At 42.8% G+C, this 18,626-nt stretch overlaps 1 protein-coding gene across 4 annotated transcripts; it reads right to left on the reverse strand.

The window, feature by feature from the left end:
* Positions 1-3,461: 3,461 nt before the first annotated feature.
* On the reverse strand, positions 3,462-14,947 carry caly (calcyon neuron-specific vesicular protein). Of its 4 annotated transcripts, XM_061052667.1 has the most exons (7): positions 14,800-14,911; positions 13,773-14,305; positions 11,350-11,604; positions 9,368-9,487; positions 8,809-8,922; positions 4,356-5,020; positions 3,462-4,301 (listed from the first exon to the last, which is right to left on the reverse strand). In XM_061052667.1, the coding sequence occupies exons 3-6, from the start codon at positions 11,476-11,478 to the stop codon at positions 4,769-4,771; spliced, it is 615 nt and encodes a 204-aa protein (XP_060908650.1). In that variant the 5' UTR covers positions 11,479-11,604; positions 13,773-14,305; positions 14,800-14,911; the 3' UTR covers positions 3,462-4,301; positions 4,356-4,768. The 4 variants fall into 4 exon arrangements, with proteins under 4 accessions (XP_060908650.1, XP_060908669.1, XP_060908642.1 ...); XM_061052686.1 differs by lacking the exon at positions 13,773-14,305 and having other exon boundaries at positions 4,356-5,017; positions 14,800-14,947; XM_061052659.1 differs by lacking the exon at positions 13,773-14,305 and having other exon boundaries at positions 14,800-14,947.
* Positions 14,948-18,626: the final 3,679 nt, after the last annotated feature.

Raw genomic sequence — 18,626 nt, forward strand, 5'->3', positions numbered from 1 at the left:
TTTCAGCCCTGCTCAGAACAGGCTGTTTCTTTGCCTGTACCTTTAAATATGTAAATGAGCTGTGTCTGACCACGCCCCCTCTCTGGAAGGGCTTGGGTGTCTCGGTCTTTCTCGCTCCATGTCCTATTGTTTACGGTGAGAAGGCAGACTCAGAGGGCAGAACAAACACCTAGCTGTGGGAGTGTCACCCACCTGGGGGAGGGGTTACTGCCCTTTGTGATGTCATGAAGGGAACATCTCCAAACGGCCTGTTTGAGCACACATTTTCTGAAAAGTGGAGCAGGGAAAAGACGGAGAGGATGGCCTTTTCCCATCATTAAGGGGTTTGAAGACAGACTAGAGACACATGTTAGAGTTAGAGGAACATGGAGAAGTGGATTTTACAGAATATGTGACCTTTAGAGAATGACTTACAACGTATTAAAAAGAGACGACAGAGTGAGGAAAGTAAACACAGCTTTATCAAATAAATACTCTGTTAATTAAATAAATAGTAAAGTAAGACAAAAGAAGCTTCAGGTAAAACATTATGAGCACTGATTACATCGACTGAGAGCAGCTACTCCACACATTCATGAGTTACACCTGTGATCATAAACACCACATTTTACATCAACATGATCAAATACATTCAGTTACAAATCTTACATCGAGCAGAATCAGTCAGTTTATACATCTGTGAACTTCCAGCGTTAGCTTTTTAGTCCATAATTACAGCAGGTAGCTTTAATAACGTGAAATGAAAAGAGTGTCTGAAGGACGCGTGCAGCTGCCTATATGGCCCGACCTCACACAGAGACGCGTCGTGCTAGAAGAGGCCTCTCCAAAAACACCTCACCAATACTTTTAGGGAATGAGACCAGGTCAGGACCAAGACTTTTAGGAATCGAGACCGAGTCAAGACTAAGACCAAGGCAGGGTGAGGCCGAGTCAAGACCAAGACTTTTAGGGATCGAGACCGAGTCAAGACCAAGACTTTTAGGAATCGAGACAGAGTCAAGACTAAGACCAAGGCAGGGTGAGACCGAGTCAAGACCAAGACTTTTAGGGATCGAGACCGAGTCAAGACCAAGACCAAGACCAATGCAGGGTGAGACTGAGTCAAGACCAAGACTTTTAGGAATCGAGACAGAGTCAAGACCAAGACTAAGACCAAGGCAGGGTGAGACTGAGTCAAGACCAAGACTTTTAGGGATCGAGACCGAGTCAAGACCAAGGCAGGGCGAGTCCGAGTCAAGACCAAGGGCCAGATTTACTAAAGGTTTGCGTGTCTTAAAACATGTGCAAACCTGATACCACCAGCAAAAAAAGTGCTATCTGATCTACTAACGGCGCACAGTGAGGATTGCGTCTTTCATATGAGCAAAACAACACACATTGACCATTTAGTACGTTTGCCTTAATGAATATGCACTATGGGGCGTTTCTGCCCTAGCGTGCAAAACATTGGGAGGAGAAAATGCAAACAAGTTACGTTAGTACACGCATTGTGATTTACCAAACCTGGCAAAAATTGCAGTGATTGTGACGGTGTCTGTATTTAACACCTTTGAAAGGAACGTGCTAACCCAGGAGGCCAGTGTTACACACAACAGGCTGCTGTTATTGTTGTTATGAGGAGACATGAGAGACATGAGGCACAATAAAAGAAGACATAAAGATTGCGTTTTTCCCCACGTGTTTACATATTTCAAATGACAGAAAAATGTCATGCATTTATTTTTTTATTTGATTGAATATTCTAATCGTTAAGGAAGAGGAACCCCATGATTAAACTACAGGCTATTGTTGCCAAAGCCTACAGCCAAAGAAAACTGAACATTCACAGCCTCTGCATTCTATAGAATTTCAACATTGACATTTATTTCTTCCTATTTCCCTCATTTCGCAAACATTATATTTTAAACTGGGGATTTCCTTTTTCTCGGGTTGTGTGTCTCTCCCCCAGCTCGCCCCCTACGGTGTGCTCCTCTCCATAATGCGCTCGTCACCTCCCTCTAAAGCCCGCTGCTGATACTCTGTAGGATGCTTGGATTGGGGTACCTCACCACTGTTTGTACCCCCGTCTTCGATACCTTTTTCCAGGGCATTTATGTCCGATCAGACACAGCACTGGCCAGCTGTCTTGTGCGCAACAACGGCGAGTGTAGAGCGCCCGTGCCACGGAGGACACAGTGCGCACCTCCTGCGCAATGTATGACACTTAATTCTTAAGATTAAGGGAAGAAAAGAAAGGCCCTGTCTAATGCCGATGTTTTCTTATAACCACATTTTTTTTTGTAATATTCAAATTTATATCCTATAACTCAAAAGTATTGAGCTTTTATTTGCCTCTCTCACTAATACCTATTTTGCGCTTGCAGTCATCCTGCTTTCTGTCCAAACTCTCTGTGATGTAAACCAGTAGAACACGCAAAAGCCTAATTTAAATACTACCGCCTCCACAAGGTTTGCACCTGTTGTTATTCCCGCAAATTTTCTTAGTAGATCACCCGCAAAACGCCCACCAACCAAACATGTAAACTTTTGGAGTGAACACGCAATTTAGTACTCTTAGTAAATCTTAGCTTAGTAAATCTGGCCCCAAGACTTTTAGGGATCGAGACCGAGTCTAGACCAAGACCAAGGCAGGGCGAGATATTTGTGTGCAGGGGGCGTGTCACTCACTTAGACTGTAACACCGGGAAGGTTGCGGCCGTAACCGGGGGATAAAAATCAAACTAGGGGCGCTGGTGGCTCATTGGTTGGTGCGCACGCCCCATATATGGAGGCTACGGTCCTCCAAGCGGGACGGCCCAGGTTTGAGTCCAACCTGTGGCTCATTTCCCGCATGTCGGACCCCACTCTCTCTCTTCCTGATTTCCATCTCTATCCATTGAAAAAAGCCCAACAATAAATCTTAAAACAAAGAAAAAAATTCAAACTATAAGTAAATTTAAGTTTTTTGTTCTTTGAGAACACAGTAATGACGAGGAAAAATGGCCTCTCAGTGGTTGTCTTGACTGGTCTTGATTTGAAATCCGGAGTCCGCCCAGTCTGAGACCGAGACAAGACAGAGTAAAAATGCTTTCGATTCCGAGACCGAGACCTTCAAAAAGTGGTCTCGAGACGATTTCGAGTACTACAACACTTGTCTTCACATCTGTCCAAACGAACCAGGCCGAAGGGGGAACCGCCCCCCTTTGTTTCTGAACTACTTCTCCAAACGATCCATGTGTGAAAGACTCCCTAAAATAGACTCCATTAATTCTACCCATAATAATAACAATGAAAATCACATTTACAGAGATAGTTTAGACCAAGGGTCCTTAACCTTTTTGACCTCGGGGCCCATTCAAATATTAACACTGTATTGGTTTAATTGATCTCATTCTTGGTTTGATTTGTATTCAATAACTAAATCACCACTAACAGTTTAACAGGGTAAAACCATGTGAAATAAATGACATGATACAATGTGATCATCACAAAGATTTCATTTATCATGTGTATGTAAACCTGCACATACAACAAGACGCTGAACAGGCTAACAATTCATGGAACAGATCAAGCTTATTAACGCAAAAAAAACTAATAATTAGATTTTACTACAGCAAAAAAGAAGTGACTCAAAAAAAACTGATGAGAAAATTAGGAAATTAGATCAATTAAATTATGTTACCTCCGTTCACAAAGCCATACTTAATACTTTTGGGGGCGTTTGGCACCACTTTCGTCTTAATTTTTCAGTTTCAAATACTTCTCCAGAACTTTCACTACAAGCTAGCGGCTGGCTGTGTGTCTTCTTCTGCTTATTGGAACTTGTTACACAACTGACTGACGGATTACCGACACCAAGTGGTGGGAAGAGGTATTGTAACTGAGCATCTCATGGATAACAGTAATATCTGTCTGGTCAATTGATAACCTATGCAGTCCCATAGGTGCGGCCCACTCGCCCTTGCAGCCCATAGGTCCAAAACTGAACATTTTTTGCGGCCCTCTAGGTGGCGCTCGCTGCCCATGGTTAAGAATCACTGGTTTAGACTGCTCAACTGTTTCCAAAGCCTTCCCATGAGAGCCGACATGCTTCGGGTCGTGTGACTAACACTGTGTGGAGTCGAAGAGCGAGACTCTTTCCTCTGACCCTAAGAACACTTCACACAACCTAAATGAGCAGATTGGAGATTGTAAAATGTGGAGTCACCTCCAAATGTTCAGTCATATTTCCTCATCTTAATGAGCACATTCATTGTAATACAATCCCCTCATGAGGCTGTTGAATAGACGCGGAGATATCGAGACGGCGTGATGAGGAGAAACTCGCAGAAATCTTATTAAAAACGTTTTATCTTCACTTCTCGCTCAGAGCTCACGCCTTGTTCTCTCACCTCCGACTTTACAGACATTGTTGAAGACAAAATAACAGTACAGGTGCTCAGACGTATGAAGGCTTAAACAGGCTGCAGTATTTACACACACACACATGCACGCGCACACACACACACACACACACACACACACACACACACACACACACACACACACGTGGTAAAGGTGGCAGAGTTTAGTCTCATCAACACTGTAAAAGTCAGGCACATTCACCAACACTTTAATAACATTCCTGCCTCCAACCACAACGATTTACCACACACACACACACACACACATACACACACACACACACACACACACACATAGACACACACACACACACACACACACACACACACACACACACACACACACACACGTCCCCTCCTCTAAAACCCGCACATCCATCCGCCCTTCACTCCTCTCCCTGCAGTGCTCTCTTCACTGCCTCGCTGCCTTGTTTGCCCGCCTCGGCCTCCTTCAGAGCGCTGATGACAGGTAACCACGGCGGAGGCAGCTCAGGCCCCGCCCTCTTCATCTGGTTGAGGTGACTGAGGGCGGCGTACAGCCCGGTGTTGGGGCTGCCGTGGATGATGCCCGGCTCCTGCTGCTCCTGCTGCTGCTCAGTGTAGTACATCTCCAGAGCGGCCGGCGTGCAGTGCTTCTGCTGTGACGACACACAAAGAACAAAATAACTTTGAAGCAATGCAGAAACTTTTCATGACACGCACAGGAAACACATCTCACCTGTGAGTCACCACAGACTGTTTATTTGTCTTTCTAATTATCCTTTTACATATTTATGAAGATAATAACGGAAAAACAGGATCCAGTCTGTTTTATGAGTTTGTAAGAACAATCCGGGCGCTTAATGAGTTCAGTTATTGTGAAGTCAGACACTGAGTTGGAAAATCTGACTCAGCTTGTGTAACTAAATTGCAGCTCTGCAGAAGGAAGAGGTGAGGTCATGTGCGAGCTGATGATGATGCACAGTAATAATCATAGTTTCCAAAGAACCTCTATGAATGCTGCGGTGTCCACCTTTCTGCAGCAAAGCACGCGCTGTGCGTTCAGGAGCGACTGGGTCAAGCACTTGTCCTCTGACAACAGCCGCCGTATGACCGACATGACGCCGCTGCTTTTTACTGCATGTTTTATATTTGAGACCTATTTTTCAGCATCAACGGAGGATGCTCACCCTCCTACTTTGTCTGGAAACAGAGTGAGGAGGATGTAGGTTCAGGGCACGATCTGTAGGAGACAAAATGTGGAATATCGTACATTTTGAAAAGAGCGCCGGTGATTTGACCAGCGCCTTTCTGTAAAGTTGACAGATTTTCAACTTGCAGTGTTCTGAGTGGCCGCACGAAAAAAGGATCAGAAAAAAGACAATGGGTGCTGCGATTTTCTCGCTATCATGTCTCCGATCAGACACAGCGAGAGGAGGATGTAGGTGCAGGTAGAGGGGTAATCGTATATTTTGAAAAGATGAAAGACTTTCAAATAGAAGCTCGACGGAGCGCTTGAATAAAGGACCCTGGGGGCTGCAATCACTCTCTCCTCATCGGGAAAAATAAAACAAAAAGCTTGCACTCAGAAAAAAAACACCAGGTCTTCTTCAGTACATGAGGGTTCAAAGTTCACAATGACAAAACTCTACAAAAAAGGAATCTTTTCTTCCTTTCACCTGTTTTTATTTAAAGGTAAGGATGGAGTAAGAGAGAGAGTGGGGAACGGCATGCGGGACCTAGGCCACCCGCCTTCATGGACCCAAGTCTCTGTACATGGGGCGCACAAACTAACCACTAGGCTACCGGTGCCCCCTGTATCTATATTTTGTCCCAGTCCTGGTCCGTACACCAAATTTGAAGGCCCTCTAAAAGTTCAGGATTATCCAGAAACATGAAAAAAAAAAACTTTTGCATCAACTTTTTAACTCAGTGAAGCAGTGAACAAACAACCTGAGCATCCATCCTGTGAATGGTCACTTTTGAAAAACTGCGTCAGAGGAGGCCCGGTTATAGAACAAAATGACTGAGGGTTGCATGAAAGAGGGGTGCAGCAGCTACAGTGACCGGCAACAGCAATGACAGGTCACGTGCACCTGTCCTGACCATCAGATCACAATGCAAGTCAAGTCTTGATTTCTTATTGTAAAAAAAAAAAAGACAATTGTTTTTTAATTGAGGGTGCAGAATTTAAATTTAAAAAAAAAAAAATTAAAAGCAATGAATGCTTCTGCAACCCTCGTAGAACCGGGCCTGCGTCAGAGGATCCTCTACCTGACCCTCCGTCCCAGCGGGGAGTCAAACCTCTGAAGCAGCGACTCGGCCTCCATTCATCCTGGCTCTTACATCCTCATGTTTTAGGTCTCCAACATTGCATTAGCAGGAAAATGCTGAAACCAACTGTAACTGGCAAAAAACTTCAAAAGCCTTTGCCGGAAGGTCTCCCTCCTCCCCTTCCCCCCCTCACTGTTAAGCCTTTAATCACAGTTTAGTCACGCTCAGCTCTAATTAAAGACCCCTATGATTCACAGGCGGGCGACCCAATCCCTGGCCGACCAGAGAGCAGGCTCCGTCCCCCCCCTCTAATTTTCCTCTTAAACTAACATGCGTGGCAGCGCCGGCCCGCTACACCATGCCTCCAAGGTGTTGTTGGGAGATAATGAGTTTGTGTTTCCTGCACTAGTTTTTTTTAAGAGAATCCTTCTGAAGTGACTGATGTGAGGGCGTGCCGAGAAACGACACATCAGCTGAAGTGAAGACTTTCAGTAAGTAGCCTTTTAGTGGGTGTCACACGGACTACTACTGGCCGGGGAAAATGCAATTAGAGGTCAGTGATATCAAATGACGAGATTCTGATACGAGCTGATCTCTGCAGAACAGCAAGCAGTGATGGATGAGATATTTAGATCTTTTCCTTCTCCATGTTTAGATGTTATACCTTCTGCTACCATGTGTTTTAAAATGATGCAATCTCTACTTTTCTAATTATGGATAGGATTAAAATGAAGCACAGCTCTAAAAACAAGAGAAAAAGAGAGAGCGAGTACTGTCTATATCGCACAAATACGATGTTGCCAACGTACTGTATCTGTACAACAAAAACTACAAATCCCACTGTTGCATCCACCAGTGCTCTGTGGATGGAAAGCATAGCAGCGACTTGAGTTACGAGAACATCAAATCTACTGAAGAGACAGCACAGAGTGAGCAGGAGTTTTCTACATATTTTGGTAGTTAAAAACAGGACGTCACCAAATATTTAGTGCCCAGGACTTGTAGTTTTATATAGTTTTTAAAACCTGGTACGGGAACATAGACCACCCCTCAAACGCCTTACTCACTCCTATTCCTCTGACGCTGATTTCACATCGGGCTTTTTTCTATTGCAGGACCAAAACTGTGGAACTCTTTGCCCCCAGACGTCCGTCTCTCCCCCACTATTGGTGTTTTTAAAACTTGCCTTAAGACATTTGATGTTCTCGTAACTCAATTGCCTTTAATGTTCAGTAACCCTTCAAGCACAAAAACCCATAGCTTTTTTTTATTGTTGTTGTTCTTGCAATTACGTTCTAATGCTTTGTTTTCTGCAATGTTCAGCACTTTGGATCAACTATGTTGTGTTTAAGGAGCTATATAAATACAGTTGAGTTGAGTTGAGTCTGGACCCCTCTGGTTTGATCATTTCATACGAGCATCAGCTAACACATGTCCATCATCCTTCATCCCTTCATCTCTCGCCCCTCACAATCTTCCCATCATCCTACCTCACTCATCCTTTCGACCTCCGGCATGCATATTATCATATCTCTCTTGGTGTGGTTGTTGTAAGTGAGGTGTTGACTGTACCAAATCCGCTGTCGATATCGTTTGATTTTTACTTGTATCATATCTTAGCTTGGCGTACACTGTCAGCTTTTAACATGTCGAGGTGGAGCGACATCTCACGCTGTATGAGTGAAGAGTTTAAGACGGACGACCACAGATCACAATTTATGAGCTCTGACTGAACGTGTTAAATCAGGACGAAGCATTAACGATTGTCAGTAAAGTTGTGTGTGTGTGCGTGAGTTTGTCTGTGTGTGTGTGTGTGTGTGTGTGTGTGCGTATGTGTGAGTGTGTGTGTGTGTGTGTGTGCATACATGTGTGTGTGTGTGAGTGTGTGTGTGTGTGCATACATGTGTGTGTGTGTGTGTGTGTGTGAGTGTGTGTGCATACATGTGTGTGTGTGTGTGTGTGTGTGTGTGTGTGTGTGTGTGTGTGAGTGTGTGTGCATGCATGTGTGTGTGTGTGTGTGTGTGTGTGTGTGTGTGTGTGTGTGTGTGTTTGTGTGTGTGTGTGTGTGTGTGTGTTTGTGAGTGAGTGAGTGTGTGTGTGTGTGTGTGTGTGTGTGTGTGTGTGTGTGTGTGTGTGTGTGTGTGTGTGTGTAAATACTGCAGTACATATCTACCTTCAGGATGAAACCCTCTGGGCAGGTGAGTTGGTCGTACCACATGGCTTTGTACATGAGGAGGAGGAGCAGGCTGGTCAGGAAGGCCAAAGTGATGAGGATCAGACCTGTGATCTGACACACACACACACACACACACACATCATTAACAGACATATAATTCCCGTCTTTTTGTGTGCATCATTTTTTTTTTTTTAACACCACTCTTTTAACCGCTTATAAGAATTATTTATGACCTATTTATCATGCTTTTAATAGAGCCCCTTGTGTGTGTTTCTGTTGTTGTTTTTGTGTCTAGCTGTATGCGCACTGATGCTCTTTCACACAAATGAAGTTCCTAACGGATAAATAAAGTTATTTGAATTTGAATTTGAATTTGAATCACATTTTCTACTTTGACCTTAACCCGGTCGTCCCCCTTTTCCTCTACAGTTAAAAATGATGCTGACATGATTGTAGGGAAGCCTCATATGATATCACTCACATTAATGTGGAACATAATGGCAATCTGCAGTGTGACACAGATCAGTAGCAGAAATAAATAATGTTGCTGTTGCACCTTTGCTTTATCTGAAACGTCGCTGTAGAAGTTGATATTCAGCCTCTTGATGCTCGGCACATACAGCTTCTTCTTCTTCTGCTGCTGCAGCTGATAATGTGTTGACGTCTTCACAATGACCTGCAGCAGAGACAAGGTACTGTTATTATCACCCTAAATAGCTATTATTTATTTGACATTGTGTTAAGTTCTGTATTTCCCACAGTATGAATCCAGAATCGGCTGAAAAAAACTGTTTTGCATGTCTAAAAATAATTGAGCATCATTTGCTAAAAGCCGATTTAATCGTCGACTGAAAGGACGTTTGGGAGAAGCAAAGTGGATTTTGTTCAGCAGCATCTAATTAGCCTCTGGAACATCCTGTGCAGCAGAGCGGATCCTCCAACCTTGATATCCATGCGTGGGCTTTCGACTTGCATTATTCATTAAAAGAGGGGCCTGCATCGTGTGGGCGGATGCCAAGGTTTTAACCTGGCACAGCAGGTAAGGGCAGTAAACACATTAGGCTCAGTGTTCGGAGGGTCTGCGCGCCAACACTAGTGCGATCTGTTTACTCTTTCTGTAATGCTGTTATGCACAGTTTGCTGTGGTCGGCTAAGAAACACAGACATTTATAGAATGAGCAAACAGTCCAACAGACGCCCTATGAGCTGTTAGGTTGTCAAAAATGTTGAAAACATTTCCATAACGTGGGTTTTAAAAACAATACATCTGTCCTGATAGTGATTGATGGATTTAAAAAAAAGTACAGAGCTTTAAAGGTCACATATGTAAAAACCACCTCACCATGTTTCTCTAACACTAATATGTGTCTCTAGTCTGTCTACAAACCCCCCAATGATGAGAAAAGTCCATCCTCTTCATCTTCCTGCTCCACTTTTCAGAAAATGTGTGCACAAACAGGCCTTTTGGAGATGACATCACAAAGGGCAGTAACTCCTCCCCCAGGTGGGTGACACTCCCACAGCTAGGTGTTTGTTCTGCCCTCTGAGTCTGCCTTCTCACCGTAAACAATAGGGCATGGAGCGAGAAAGACCGAGACACCCAAGCCCTTCCAGAGAGGGGGCGTGGTCAGACACAGCTCATTTACATATTTAAAGGTACAGGCACAGAAACAGCCTGTTCTGAGCAGGGCTGAAATAGACGGGTTTATAGACATGATCAAATACAGGATCAGAGTGGATTTAGAACAAGAAACTTCTTGGGTCTTTTTGGCGTCTCATTAAGATGCAGAAGTTACATTCATGTATCTTGCAAACAGAGCAGAGATAGTGACATTTTTTAAATTGCAAAGATACTTTGGAAATGTTTTTGTACTGAAACAATTAAACAGCGTGCAGGAGTTTGACTTTAAGTTTTGGAAATTAAAAACCAGGAATGGTCTGTTTAAGAGGAATTGTCTTAAATGCAGATCATATGGGCGGAAAATATACGTAGACGGAGCGCCTAGCATAACGTGCTGCATCACTAGATCCCACAGCTCGAGTGATGCCAAAACCCAGCCCACTATGTTTCTGATTGGCTAGTAATGTTTGTTAGGTTGAGAACGGGAGCTGCGTTACTCACAGAACATTGTTAGGTGAACTCTAGAGAGTCGGACTTCGTTGAGCGCATTCACAACAAATTCCCACGTGTATTTATTTTTATTATATATATTTTTTCCACTCATGGCCTCACTCTGGAGATCCGTACTTTAAGCCCTGTATACATCCGTCACTCAATACCCCCCCCCCCCCAAAAAAAAAAACGAAAAAAAACCTCCTCTGATCTCCACGAATTGCACGAGTCAAATTAATTTTTTTGCCAAAAAGCGACTAATTTGCATGCATGAAAAACAAGAAATGGCCCACTATTGGGCACCTAGGACTTCTCAACTTGTCGCTGTGGTATTGAAACAGTTCTGGATTTAATTTGAAATCTACAAGTATAGAATCAAAGTTTAAAACAGTGGTATCTCGACAACCCTAACAGGCTGTTCTTACCTTGTCTGCGAACGACTGTTGGAGACGGTTGACCTCCAAGGGTGTGATGAGAGGAACGTTGTCAAAGCCATCGTCCGCCGACGGCTGTTTCTCCAGCTTGTCCGACAGATTGCTGCCCAGCTTCACCATGGCTGCCTGAAAGTGTCTGAACAGATCTGCAGAGCAGGGACGGACAGCTGAGGGTCAGACTGACTCACACTGCGTGCTGGGGAACCAAACGTGACCGCCGTACTTTTGCAGCTCAAATCAAGGATCCTAACAGAAGAAGATGAGCGTGTGATGAGGAGGAGTTATAGAAACCTCAGCTGAGTAAATCAAAGTGTTTCTGACGCAGTAAGAAGGTTTTGTTTTCATTCTGGACCCCGGACTGAAAAATCTCAACCAGAGATACTGCTGGAAACATCTTCATAAAGACGTGCTGCACTGAGGGTTGTTTGTCATGACTTGTCTTAAACACTGTAAGTTTTGTTGTTGTGCCATCCGTAGTTGAACCGGTGTTTAGCGGTAAAATGTCTCCACAAGGAAGCATTGGCATGACATCTGGTGTAGACATTGATGTCCGCTTCAGGATGAATTATATAAGAGTCTGGTGAAATTTATCAAATCACGTTTGTATTTCTATGTTTGGATTTGTATATTTTTTCAGCCTTAAGCACCCAGTATTCCAGCAGAAACCTGCTAGCATGTCGACGTTAGCTCAGAAATCAACAGCCTCAGTAAGATTGCACAGCCATGCTAATAGCTCTGCTATGAGTTTCAATTTATTACAATTCTACAGTTCACTTAGCAGACGATTTTATCCAAAGCGACGTACATCAGAGAGTAAGTACAACATAAGCAAGGATCTAGAAAAAAGGGAACAATGTCAGTAAGAGCAAACGATCAGCTTTGAGTCTGATTGGACACACAGGTGCTGACAGGAAGTGACCAGAGGCAAAGCACAACATTGACGTCAGTTCTTGAGAGTTCTAATCAGTATAGAAACCATCTTATAAGTCGTCGTTATCAAACAAAAACCATCGTCATTACCATCATCATCATCATCAATAATATCAAGGGTGGTGACGTTTATTCCCTGTGGTCGCTGCACGACTATAGACTGTCTGCACGCCACCTCTACCATCTCCGTGCTCTAATGAACCTGCTGCATTATGTTTCCTGTTCTCCAGTATGTTCTTCTCCACTCTTTAGTTCACATTGAGATTTTGTTCAACTACACGTAGCATTGATAGAAAGACAAATGTTCTCATCATAGAGTCATATAGAGGACTCTGTTACTTCGTCCGCTACTTCTGTATCGTTCTTTTTACGTCACATCTTACCTCAGTAGACCCCTCCCCCCCCTCCTGTCTAACAGGGATAGTCTCCCGCTGTGAGGTGCATGTGTGAACAACCAAATCAAGAGGATTTCAGAAGCAGTCTTCCTGAAAAATTATCTCGATAAATTGTTTTATAACATTTGGACCGAGCTATGCTAGGTTGTTGATCCTCCTGTTTTTAGTCATTATGCTAAGCTAAGTTAAGCTAACAACTGCTTTCACTGCACAAAATGTTATCTGTTTATGTTTCTCACCAAGAAACCCAATAAATGTCAAACTGCCATCTTATACCTTTAATATCTGAGTACTTTGATCAGGTTATTGAGTTATTTGGTTCAATGTTGGTGCATTTAAATGAAACACACTGAAGTGTTTAAATGATCCACATTCAGCCTGGAGAGAACATGTTTCATAACGACCGTGTCTATGATTAATCGTGAATATCTCAGCCCCATCTCTCCTCCTAACTCTTATCTCTAACGCTCAAATAGAAGTGTTAATCTAATGTGGCGCCGAAACGCCGTGATGACGTGATCGTGTAATATGCGGAGGGAAGGAGTGAGGATCACATTCTCACAGTGCAACACAACACCTTTCCTCAGCCAAGGACCCCACGGGACCCGCTGACGCCAGTGACTCACAATGAAGGTACACACAGCAGGAGGCCGGGGCTGCGGCGTGTGATCCTGATGTACAGGAAATGTATCTTTGGGAGAGAGATACTGGATCAGTAACGAAGGCCATTAGAGCCGTCCTGTGTTAAAGAGGATCGTCTGAAGAAGAGGGTACAAAGAGGAAAGCTTCTTCAGTAATGTTGTACAGTTGATAGAGTCAGAAATCAGGGAGAGAGAGAGTGGGGAATGACATGTGAGAAAGGAGCCACAGGCTGGACTCGAACCCGGGCTGCCCGCTTGGAGGACTACAGCCTCCATACATGTGGTGCGCGCTCTAACATCTCAGTCAAGATACAATCTAACATTTAAGACCTCACCCATAAAAACTTTTAAAGACCTTACATTTTAAAAATCTGACTTCAGACTTTAAAGGAGCGAGTGAATCTGACACAGACGGATGAGTAGTGATTATTATTGAAGAAATAATCACCTCGTAAATGTTTTAAAAAGAGTAAGATGTCTGCTCTGATTCAGAACCAGTTCATGTGTTTTCTTATTCTGTGCAGATACGGTTTGGCTTTCTGTGCAGTAAGAGGATCTCCAGTCTGCACGCTGAAGTGGTCGTCTGTGCTGACCACCATGTTTTCCTCCCCGCAGTGTGTGAGTGGAGAGTGGGAACACTGAATCATCTTTAATCTGTGATTAACCAACGACCAGCTTGTCGCACACTCAAACACATGCACCCTGCAGAGGAGAGCTGCGAGATGCATCATGGCAGGAGTTAAGAATTGAACTCATAGTCACACTTAGACGCAGATTTTTTTCAGCTAAACTGGAGACGCAGATTTCTGAGGGTGAAGAGAAGAAATACTGTGCTTCGAATGAGAGCGAGCTGTGAATGCCTGAGCCTCTCAACTTCTCCAGTCTTCACTGCTCATGCATAGGCCTATCTGAACTTGCTGCATTGAAGACTGCTGCGACCATTTACAGGCTACATACAGGCTGTGGTAGTCAGGAATCCGGCTGCACATAAAACAGAAAAATTAAGATATATATGTGCAATTAAAGACCTTAAATATCGGACTACAAGATGTACTCCATTGTCCACAGGCTACATGTGTGTTCCTAACACTGTACATCTTCATAGGAGACGCTTTGTCTGTACAAAACGCGGACTCAAAGAGTCTGAACGCATCATTCAAAGCCTTTTTGTTGCCTTTTATGTAACGTGGTGTTAGCCTAGATTAAACTCAGCCCGTCACATACACACACGCAGTCTAATAAAACATCCACACAAATAGGTTTTGCTTCATACATCAACTAAAGCACATTTCTAAATCAGCTGAACTAATATCTGAACGTAGGCTATATCACGTCACACGGAGAAGTCCCTGCACCGGGATATACCGCAGCGTTATAGGCTCCCATTACCCGCAAACGCATCATTCTCACTCAAAGATGATGAACCATCTGAGTTTGATATTAAATGTGGTGATTCAAAGAGGATTCAAACTCACCGTGTTCTCTGTGCTCTCCTCCGGTCGTCCGTGCTCGGTACAGGACCGCACTGTCGGTGTGAACGCCGGTTGCCGTGGTGATGAGTGATTCACGGCAGGACTGCGCATGTAATTCAGCCCTCCGGAGGAAGCAGGCAGTTCAGTGAGGATGAACAGTCTATGGGATGAACGGGAAAGGCTGGAGTGGGAGTGGGGGGGAGGGGGGTTGTGGCTGGTGAGGAAATTGCGTTTTGTCCGTGGGAAATAAAGAATCACATCTCGGTCTGTTGAGTGTTTGTCATCATCGCAGCGGTGACACTCAGTGAACATGTTTACACAAACAGCTGTTTAATATCTGCGTGGATCAGGTCTACGGAGGCCCTGAAGGTCACAGCAATATTTTTAATAATATTAATATTTCACCCTTTGTTTAAGATTGGCTCTCTCACCTTCTGCACAAAAAAAGAGAAATCAATGAGAGGAGGAGGGAGATTTTATTTTTTATGCACTTTGAGAAAAAGTGTCGAAATGTTGGAAAAAACGTTGAAATACAAAACTCCAAAATATTTCACTTTGTGCAAAATACATTTCACCTAATACAAATATTCCAGTCCAATCACAAACAGTCTAAAGGAGAGGATCAGGGATAACCGTGAGAAATATTTCATTATGCACTTCGAGAAGATTATTATGCAAAAAAAAAGTCATAATGTCGAGAAATAAGTTTAAATACGACACACTGAAACATTTCATCTTGTGTTAAAGATAAACTGTTTCACATTCTGCAAAAAAAAGTGCAGTGTAGAACAAAGAGGAGGATCAGGGTCAGACGTGAGAAATAAAAAAAAGTCAAAAAGTCGAGAATAAAGTTAAACACGATTTGGTGAAATTTCGACTTTTTTCTGATTCTTTCTCGAAGTGCATAATGACAAAAATATATTGAAAAATATATATTCTTCACTTCAAGAAAAATGAGAAATGTTCAGAGAAACGTTGAAATACAAAACATCAAAAGAGTTCACTGAATGCAAAAAAATATTTCAATTTCAGCTTAAAATATTTCAGTTCAATCACAAACAAGCAGCTATCGTCTACGGAGGAGGAGCAGGGTCAAACATGAGAAATAAATAAGAGGAGGGAGAATTTTTTATTCCATTCTGCCAAAAAAAAGTAAAAATGCAGAGAAGAAAGTTGAAATACGTTAAATCATTTCACTTTCTGCAAAAACATTTCATAAGAGGAAGATTGTATTTCCATAATGCAGAAAGGTTAAAATACAAAACACCAAAACATTTCATCTTCTGCGAAAAAAAATTCAGTCCAATCACAAAGAGAAATAAATTCCACTAAAGAGGATCAGACATGAGAAATAAAAGAGGAAAATGCACTCTGAGGAATAAAAGGAGAAGACAGTAGAAAAAAAAATTCTGACATTTTGACTTTTTTGATAAATGAAATAAAATAAATCTCCCTCCTCTTCTTTTTGATTTCTCATCTCTGACCTTTCCGGTTCTTGATTATTATTTTTTTGTGCAGAAGTTGAAAAACCTTTTTGCGTCTCTTTCACATGTTTATAATAAATCATTTAAATCTTTACTATTTCACGTCAGGATTCCTCAGAGACTGATTCAAACTCAGCAGCCGAGCTTTGCTTTCAGAATTCACCAAACATCTGAAATCTGAAAGAATTTAAAACAAAAACAAAAAAAGAATCTTGAGAATCATTGTTAGATAAAAAAGCAGAAATGTGAATCATTTGTCGTCTTCTCTTATTTTAGACACGGCCGGTTAAAATGACATTTCTTTGTCTTTCACTAAATGGATTAAAATATTTAATTTAATTTTAAATTTAAATTTAATTATTTAAATCAGGGTTTCTCAACTGGTGGGTCGGGACCCAAAAGTTGGTCGCCTAGCCGTTTTCAGCCTGTCGCTAATGTGTTCCTGGAAAAAATATATTGTCAACAAGTCGATGAAGCGCTTTTTAAAAGATGTTTGTTTTCGTTCCGTCTGAGGTCCAAACGGATCAAACCTCTCAGAACAAATCTGATTGGTTAAAAAATATCTGGAATTCGAGTCGTGGTTTTTCCATGAGGGAGTTGGTGGTGGGTCCTGAGGCTCGACCCGTTGAGAACGATTGATTTAAACAACATGTTCGCTCCTCGTCTTCTTCGACTCTTCTGATGCTGATTTTTATTTGTAGGTCAAAGGTCGAGGTTGATCTGTTTTTATCACGGTATGAAGTGTAAATCATAAAGGAAGAAGCAAAACTGAATCCTCAGATCAAGGACAAAGTCTGAGGAAGAAACGTCTCTCGTCGATGACTCCTTTGAACGGGAGCTCCTCAGGGTGCAGGTGTCTTTTTTTATTTTTCATAAAGAGTGAAACATGCAACATGAAACGAAGACACCGTTAGACGTGATTTAAATCCTTTTTCTATCATTTTATATTTTTAACCAGGAGAGCTTAAACACACAGGAAAGTCAGAGGAGCTGAACCGGCGCCCTGCAATTTAAAATGTCTTGACGTGTTTATTTTTGTATTTTTAGTTTGACGAGTATTTTTTACAAAAATATAAAACAAAATTCTCCTTGACACTCAAGTTTGTAACGATGGTCAGAGGGTCATGAAGCTCTGAAGGTGTGGCGTTGAAGTTCACAGGCGCAGATATCATGAGAGCTCGACAACTCTTTAAAGACTTCTTCAGACTTTTATTTCTTATCAGTCAACTCTTAAATCAAAGATGTCAGATCCATGGTGAGGCTGAGGAGATGGTGTGTGTGTATGTGTGTGTTTGCGTGTGTGTGTTTGGGTTTGTGTGTGCGTGTGTTTGTGTTTTGGGGTGTGTGTGTGTGTGTGTGTGTGTGTGTGTGTGTGTTTGTGTGTGCGTGTGTGTGTGTGTGTCTGTCTGTGTGTGTGTGTGTGTATGTGAGAGAGAGAGACTGAGGGTGATGTGTTGGAGAACGAGCGGGATGAGGAAGGAGCCAGGCTCGTCTGCACATTTAGATCAACCTTTTCATGGGAAGAGGCCCCCTGATGTGTTCCTCTTTGGCTGAGCCTGACTGTATGAATTCATTATTCCTTTAAGGGAGCACTCGTGCAAAAATCAGCTCCGAAACCCCCCGCCGCCCCCCTGCCGACCCATCAATTGGGCCTACATTTATTATTTTGACCTTTCCTTTGCGGGGGAGTGACATCAAAGTGGATCCTGGACGGTGTTGTCATCCTCTCAGTGTGAGAGGCAGACTGCCGGCCTGCACGGGTTTTTGTTGTCAGAGAAAGAAGAGAGACGGAGTCTGGGTCGACATAATTAAAATGAGAATCAATTAGGGAGCAGGGGTGATGGAGGAAAAACAAGGGGGGGGGGGGGGGGGACCAGGCACGTTAATGTGTGGGCATGTTTGTGCCTCTAAACCTCTTACACAACAATTGTAAGTTTGTTTTATTCTTAAAGCTCCTGTGAGGAACTTTTAGTTTGAGGTGAATTTGGCGCCTCCCTGTGGACAAAGTCACCTGTTTTAGTAAAGTGCATGTGCGATTTTCTTTAAAGGAAGAATGTGCGACATGTTTCATATATATATCAAATATATCATAAATCCAGTGTATCCTGTGTAAATGTGTCTCTGAGTCATGACTGTCTACAATGAGTGAGAAGCTCGAGTCCCGCTGGCTGTGTTGTTGTCAGAGCCGTGTTTACATGGACGGACGGCCGGCTCCTCTCCTTGTGTATAAAAGCTGTTTTAGTCAAGGACTAGAGAGAAGAAGAACATACTCACTGATTATTTGGATATTAGTAAGAGTTTTTAGATCACGCTCATTCTGTGTCAATTTATATGAAATGTTAAGCT

This window comes from Labrus mixtus, chromosome 2 (assembly GCF_963584025.1).
Source record: "Labrus mixtus chromosome 2, fLabMix1.1, whole genome shotgun sequence".
In the NCBI taxonomy this organism is placed as follows: Eukaryota; Metazoa; Chordata; class Actinopteri; order Labriformes; family Labridae; genus Labrus; species Labrus mixtus.